At 41.3% G+C, this 8173-nt stretch overlaps 1 protein-coding gene across 1 annotated transcript; it reads right to left on the bottom strand.

Annotated features, from left to right (window-relative positions):
• Window positions 1-2485: 2485 nt before the first annotated feature.
• Window positions 2486-6325, bottom strand: LOC122245118 (uncharacterized). The gene is made up of 7 exons (XM_086540227.1): window positions 6230-6325; window positions 5797-5953; window positions 5467-5624; window positions 5159-5302; window positions 4489-4641; window positions 4020-4269; window positions 2486-2577 (listed from the first exon to the last, which is right to left on the bottom strand). Exons 1-7 carry the CDS (start codon window positions 6245-6247, stop codon window positions 2486-2488), a joined length of 972 nt encoding a protein of 323 aa, XP_086396353.1. The 5' UTR covers window positions 6248-6325.
• Window positions 6326-8173: the final 1848 nt, after the last annotated feature.

Here is an 8173-nt window from a genome sequence, read left to right as displayed (position 1 = left end):
TACCGTTTTCTATTCCTTTCAGGATCGTTTTCATAATACTAGATACTGATGAATATGTCATAATTACAGAATCATAGGAACTGAATAAATGATGGGGAATGCAGTCATGGATACCCAACCAGTGAATTGCAAAATGGTCTCCCACTTATACTTCATTTTAGATAGCTAGTTACCATCTGATATATTCCTTCTCCTTCTCTTTCGATAATCGCGATTCTCCACTTTCTCTTTGTATTGTATTGTATTGTGACCACAGTTATGTTACTCCAGGCTTGCCCGGCCTGTCGTCTTCGCAGTTTCGTTGAAGAGACTACAAATGTTATGGTAATATCCTAAGACTTTCGCATTTGTGATATATCACCGCGGATAAGATGTGTGCAGAGACAACCAGTGGCCAACAGGCGTCAAGACTTGACGATCTGGTTTTTGTCCTGAAAATAGGGGTCAATCGGGCGTTGACAGTTTGTAGTTTAGACTATTTTGATTGAAATGCATTATATAGTAGGAGAATTATGCGTCATGCATCCGAATGTGGAGTTAAAATTTTCAGATATAGGCAAAAAAAATCATAATTTCCACATTTTTATCAATACAGAGCAAGGGAATACTAATCGACAGCAAACAGTGCCTGAAACCACTGAACTAGGGCTCTGAAATCTCACAAACGGGCGGTCGCGAGCCCCCCGTTTAATGAGTTGAGTACGGTCTAGTGTCAGGGCGAGCTGATGGTGACATGAAAAAGACCTGAGAACGGAAGAGGTCGTGAGAAGTGTCACAAGAGGTCAACAGATTGAACAAAATGGTGACAGCCGAGTGAGACAAGCATAGGGAGAGGGTTTCCTGTTTATTTCTTAATCTATTTAGTAAAGGCGAGCCTTTGTTTCCCTTGTAACTATGGCATTGTTAATGAAAGCAGTTAAACATTTATACGGTAAGGTAACCAAAGATTTGAAGTTAGATAGGAATGGATACAAAGGTTGAATATCTACTATTTATTAGAGAAATCAGAAATAACGGAAACTGTTTGCACTTTACGCAAGAGGGGGAGGGGGGGGCTTAATTTTTAGTTTATTTGTCTAAATGTTAATTAGCAGAGTGTGCTGATGTCCTCACATTGACATAATTCTGGGTTAAATCTAGAAATGTGACTGTGCGCCGCTAGCCAAATTGTCTATCAGTCTGCGTGACCTTGTTTATTTTCATTTCCTGTCCGTTTTTATTTTGATATTTATTTTGGATCATGTTGATGGATTTTTTGCCATGAGGTTCTCCAAATAAGATTATTTCCAGGAGGTGGCAGTTCTACGAATCGGAGTGACTGATGACTTTGTAAAAAATCATTGATTATCTATATTGACTTCTTCATTTGTTTCTGTGTTTGTTTCTGAGCGGCCATTTTCTATGGGATATGTACACCCTTCAAACACGTGAGCACACACACACACACACACATACTTACATACATACATATATATACACACACACACAATACATACATACATACACACACACACACATACACACACACACACACACACACACACACACACACACACACACACACACACACACACACACACACACACACACACACACACACACACACACACACACACACACACACACACACACACACACACACACACACATATATATATATATATATATATATATATATATATATATATATATATGTATGTACACACACGCACATACACGCACGCATACACACTTACACACATACATACATACACACACACACACAAACACATACACACATGTTTATATGTATGTGTATATACATGTGTGTGTGTGTGTGATGACTGCAATACGATTTAGTCGGCCTAATATATGTATACAAATGCTTGCATATGTATATATATATATGTATCCGTGTTTGTGTATGTGTGTAGGGAGAGATAGGCAAAAAGTCGAAGAGAATGATTGAGAAGGGGAGGGGGTGAGAAGTGAAACAAGAGACAAATATATAAGCTGCTCTATGTCTCACTTTTTTCATAAACAATGATATTGATTATATTGCGGCTCAATCTATACTTAATTTTGCTTCAGTACATTTTTCTCTTATTAAAGTGGTCATTATAGTGTTTTTTTCAGTATGGAAAAAAATATATATATAAGATTAGTAAAACAGAATATCTACTCTCATCTGTTCCTTTTTCAAGATGGCGGCCCATAGCCACACCATCGCGCATGGAAATGCGTTGCTTGAGTTCCCCCTTCGCTAAATCTGGGCCATGCGACCTAGCTTCGGACGCGTCTTGAGGCCCTGACCTAGTCTCGGATCCGTCCTGAGGCTCTGACCTAGTCTCGATCTGAGTCGCTGACCTAGCTTCGAGATGTGTCTTCCCCATGCTAGAGTTTGGGTTACCTGATTAGTGTCCTAATCTTAGCTCCGGGCACCCCAAAGAACATCAGTTCCACCGTTACCGCCAGACGGGACACATTCCCCTTTCCCGTATGTTCTTTAAGGGCCATACGTAATGACCTCTGCAAGAGTTTCGGGTTTGCTCCTCGATAGAGTAGGGCCAGCCGGTCTAAGTCCCTTGTACATCTTCACTGTTTCCACCAAGACATTAAATTGAATCATTTACCTAACCGTGTCGTATCTTGCTGTCACCACAATATATGTCCATACAGTTGATCGCTAGTTTCCCTGTCCCATCCAGCTATTTGTAAGGTGTTCAGAACAAACCAAGCAGAGTAACACATTACAACAATCGTAGCCATCAAGCTAGTACAGTGGTAATGCGTCGGCCTAACATCCCCGTGGTCGGCATATCGAGCCCCGTCCAAACTCGTGAGTTTCCACAGGCCCGTGGCGGTTACTGCTGTGACTGGGCACCACGGTGGGTAAGGACCAAGATCAGACTTACAGCCAACACTCATTGGCAAACTCTCACGAGGCAGTACATGTTAATATAGACGGGTTCACTATAGTGCATACAAGCCCAGGCGAAGTATTTGCTCCACATATCTGGCTTATCCTTATCCTTACAACAAGTGTCATATCAAAGAATACATAATCAGTAAACAGTTTTTGCTTCATTCAATATGTGCCAACATTTCCATGTTTACTTTTCCAATTCAACCTTTCCATTTCAACCCTTCTTTTTAAACCCTTTAATTTCAACACTTCCTCTTCTAACGATACGCTGGCTCTGATTGCGTGACATCATTTCACATTTTTCATATCCTACGAAAGGGAATAATTCCCCTTGGCACTTGTTCTTAAAAAAGACAAGCTCGGCAATTAAAAAACGGTAGGGGAGGGAGGGGGGAAAGAGAGAGAGAGAGAAATGTCCAATGTCATCTCCGCTTAATCATTGACCTGTCCTGACAGCCATTGCGCTTACATACGACCTAGTATAATATGTCCAGAAGAAATAATATAAGCGCAAAGACCTTCAACTTAATTGGGTGTTTCCCAGCTCTCTCCTTCATTGTTTTGTTTACCTCTTATACATCCTCACTTGAGAAACGTTAGATGTGTTTATCAAACGTAATATTTCCTTTTTTTTCAGAAAATATAACTATTATATTCCGACAAGTCTTATATATGTTTAAGGCGCAGGTTGACGTACATTTATCGAACTGATATTGCACTCTTTCCATCGAAATACCCTAAACACCTTTAATGTAATGTGATCTTGTATGTTCTACTTCCTCTATATATCCATGATAGTTACAAGATTTGTAGAATTAGCATAAAATTGATGTTCTATATACACTTCTTAGGAGTCAGACTATAAGAAAGAAAATCGATTGCAAAAATAGTCTTTATTTGAATAAATACAACTGCATTCGTAGCCAACAACAAATAGACACACATCATGCAAACACATTTGCAGGCTGGGATGAATCTTGCGATGCTTAGTAGCCACCATGCCCTGAGGAGAAGAAAATATCCATAGAAAGGCAAAAGTATAGATAAATAGATAAAATAGATAGATGGGTGGTGAGACAAATATACATATGTAAACAGATAACTGATTATTTACCTCCGCCATATCCGCCATCGCCACCATAACCACTTCCATGACCATATCCACCGCCGTGTCCACCATGGCCATATCCCTTGTGATCGTCGTGGCCATAGTGAGCCTTGTGTCCACCGTGGTCGCCATAGGAACTCTTATGGCCGTAGTGGCCCTTGTCACCATAGTGACCATCATGGCCAGCGTGGTCGTCGTGGTACTTGCCCTTCTCGTGGTGTCCCTTGTGGCCATGCGCATCGTGGTGGTGTCCACCCTGGATAAGAAAGATCGAAGGAATATGAATCATTATAGTCATCTATGACAGACAAAAACAACACAAATACACTGAATGGGAAATGATTAATGTAGCGTTTTCAGTATAAATATGCCCCTTAAACTATACTCTCCAAGAGAATCTAGAATAATATCAGTCAAACACTATTGCTGAATAAAGTATAAATAGTTTCTTGAAAAAAGAGAATCTGGTTCGTACCTTGTAGTGGCCTCCCTTGTAGTCGCTGCCCTTGTGTGCTTTGAAATAGGTATCGAGGTCGTCGTAGTTGTTGTGGTATTTCTTGTCGTCGCTGTCGTCGTAGAACTTCTTGGTGTGGCCGTACTCCTCCTTGTGGTAGACGTTCTTGAAGCCCTGTGGAAAAAAACAGGTTTATAGTTGCTGAAGATAGTTGAAGACCTACAACTAATAAAAAAAAATTAATGATGATATATAAGCTCTTGAAACCTTACGAAAAGTGGTTAATTAATGATAATGTTGTGGTAATTTTCAATTTTGTAATGAATCATGCAGTCCAAAATCCAAATTAGATCGTATTTCTGTGCAGAAACAATACGCACTTATCACACTGATTTATATCACATCTTAATGTTAAAATCTAGAATTAGAATTTCATTGCACTGAAGACCTTATTCTCTAAAGCAAGATGAGATTCCACTGCAGGAAGGCATACAAGGAAAAAATATGAGGCATAGGTAGATCAGAAATTTTCTGCCATTTCTGTACTAGTTACAAAATTAGCATGAAATTGTGGAAAATTCTCTGCTTCTCTCTATCATATTTACATTAAAGATACTTGAGCTTTACGAAATTTATTTGGGGGGAAGTATCAGCACCCATTTCCGATATGCATAATGCGAAAAACTCTAACCTTGTCCTTGTGACCTTTGTTGTGGTGACCCTTGGAGCCGTAGTGATGACCTTTCCCTCCCTTCTTGCCCTTGTGGGCGTCGCCGTAGTACTTGTGGTTGTCGTCGTGGCCCTTGTAGTGCTTGCCATGGTCGTCATGGTAACCCTTGGGAAAGGAAAACAAAAAATAATTCGAATAAAATGTAACATCTGGAAGTCGTATAAAGAAATAGTTCATAATGAAATTGAAAATGGTATTTCATCTAAATAATTCTAGTTATCTTTCAAGGGAATATTCGTTTCATGTTTGAACGTGGAAATGATTCTCACAGTGTAGTGCGCCTTGCCGTGGTCGCCGTAGTGGCTTCCCTTGTGGCCCTTATCAGCGTGGTATCCCTGGTGGCCCTTGTAGCCTCCCTTGTCGTGGTGGGAGCCTCCGTAGCCTCCATGCCCCTTGTAGGAACTTCCTCCTCCGTATCCTCCATATCCTAAAGGGTGTCAGGAAAGTTTATAACTATTGGCAACTCGTATTATCTCCTTTTCTATATGATGATCTAGAACTTCATCCCTTATATCGAAATTATCTTGTAGCATACAACAGCATCAGCACTATTATAAAGTTAGTACGCAAACAGAATAACAAAGAATGCCATCACTCACCCGTAGCAGAGGCTTGGAGGTCGTCCTTGGCCACGACTGCCACCTGCTGACTCTCCGCCGGTAAGAGAGAGTCGTCCTCAGCAGGGATGACCTCCTCTCGGTCCCCCTTGACGGAGGTCGACAGCATGAGCGCCATCAGCACAAGGGCTGTCATGATCTGATAGTGATAACACCATGATTTATTAGATTAAATTTCGCCATGCATTTCTTTCTGCTTTCTGTGTACACTTTATCAACACACACATACACACATCCATACGAAAAAGATGTCAAGAGAGAAGAGGGAAGATATGAACACATTTACCAAAATGGAAATCAATCCATTTATGGTGTGCTGAAAGTGAAAAGAAGAAAAGGAGAAGGAGAGAGAGAGATGGAGGAAATTTTACAAAGAGAGAGAGAGAGAGAGAAAGAGGGAGAGGGAGAGACGCACCAGTCCACCGCGCCGCATCCTCTTCGATTCCTCCAGGAGATCCGGGGAGAGAAAGAGAGAGAGTCACTCAAGGGTCGAGTCACGACTGACTCCCATCGCTCTCCGGATCACCTTTATAGCGACTCTTCCGAGGCTACGTGAGGTGCAGTTGCAACATCTCGGTGACATTCACTTCGCAGGTCTGGTGTCTCCCACAACTAATGTTTCAAGGCTGATATTCAAATTCATTAGCGCTCTCTCTCTCAGAATATCTACACTCATTTGTTCCTTCTTCAAGATGGCGGCCCATAGCCACGCCATCACGCAGGGAAATGCGTTGCTTGGGTTCCCCCGTCGCTAAATCTGGGCCATGCGACCTAGCTTCGGACGCCGTCTTGAGGCCCTGACCTAGCCTCGGATGCGTCCTGAGGCTCTGACCTAGTCTCGATCTGAGTCGCTGACCTAGCTTCGAGATGTGTCTTCCCCACGCTAGAGTTTGGGTTACCTGATTAGTGTCCTAATCTTAGCTCCGGGCACCCCAAAGAATATCAGTTCCACCGTTATCGCCAGACGGGACACATTCCCCTTTCCCATATGTTCTTTAAGGGCCATACGTAGTAACCTCTGCAAGATTTTCGGGTTTGCTCCTCGATAGAGTAGGGCCAGCCAGTCTAAGTCCCTTGCACAACTTCACTGTGTTTAAACCAAAACATTAAATTGAATCATTTACCTAACCGTGTCGTATCTTGCTGTCACCACAATATATGACCGTACAGCTGATCATTAGTTTCCCTGTCCCATCCAGCTATTTGTAAGGTGTTCTGAACAAACCAAGCAGAGTAACACATTACAACAATCGTAGCCATCAAGCTAGTACAGTGGTAATGCGTCGGCCTAACATCCCCGTGGTCGGCATATCGAGCCCCGTCCAAACTCGTGAGTTTCCACAGGCCCGTGGCGGTTACTGCTGTGACTGGGCACCACGGTGGGTAAGGACCAAGATCAGACTTACAGCCAACACTCATTGGCAAACCTCACGAGTCAGTACATGCTAATACAGATGGGTTCACTATAGTGCATATAAGCCCAGGCGAAGTATTTGCTCCACATATCTGGCTTATCCTTATCCTTAAAACAAGCATCATATCAAAGAATACATAATCAGTAAAAAGTTTTTGCTTCATTCAATATGTGCCAACATTTCCATGTTTACTTTTCCAATTTAACCTTTCTATTTCAACCCTTCTTTTTAAACCCTTTTATTTCAAACTCCCATTTCAAACTTCCCATTTCAACACTTCCTCTTCTAACGATACGCTGGCTCTGATTGCGTGACATCATTTCACATTTTTCATATCCTACAAAAAGGAATCAAATAAGACTGCGATATCAATAACAAAAATGGTCATTTAATTTCCCTTGGCACTTGTTCTTAGAAAAGACAAGCTCGGCAGTTGAAAAACGGTAGGGGAGGGAGGGGGGAAAGAGAGAGAGAGAGAAATGTCCAATGTCATCTCCGCTTAATCATTGACCTGTCCTGACAGCCATTCCGCTTACATACGACCTAGTATAATATGTCCAGAAGAAATAATATAAACGCAAAGACCTTCAACTTAAATGGGTGTTTCCCAGCTCTCTCCTTCATTGTTTTGTTTACCTCTTATACATCCTCACTTGAGAAACGTTAGATGTGTTTATCAAACGTAATATTTCCTTTTTTTCAGAAAATATAACTATTATATTCCGACAAGTCTTATATATGTTTAAGGCGTAGGTTGACGTACATTTATCGAACTGATATTGCACTCTTTCCATCGAAATACCCTAAACACCTTTAATGTAATGTGATCTTGTATGTTCTACTTCCTCTATATATCAATGATAGTTACAAGATTTGTAGAATTAGCATAAGATTGATGTTCTATATACACTTCTTAGGAGTCAGACTATAAGAAAGAAAATCGA

Source organism: Penaeus japonicus, unplaced genomic scaffold (assembly GCF_977035675.1).
Source record: "Penaeus japonicus unplaced genomic scaffold, GWHDUDI00000001_assembly GWHDUDI00000009, whole genome shotgun sequence".
NCBI classification, from domain to species: Eukaryota; Metazoa; Arthropoda; class Malacostraca; order Decapoda; family Penaeidae; genus Penaeus; species Penaeus japonicus.
The sequence above is the reverse complement of the archived record's forward strand: the minus strand, read 5'-3'. Positions and strand labels throughout refer to the sequence as shown.

Bases quoted from the DNA above. Each gene is read 5' to 3' on its own strand.
- LOC122245118 (XM_086540227.1), bottom strand. The intron at 5,625-5,796 runs GTGAGTGATGGC...GACACCCTTTAG, and splicing joins CCTCCAAGCCTCTGCTACGG to GATATGGAGGATACGGAGGA. The intron at 4,270-4,488 runs GTACGAACCAGA...TTTCTTATCCAG, and splicing joins ACAAGGGAGGCCACTACAAG to GGTGGACACCACCACGATGC.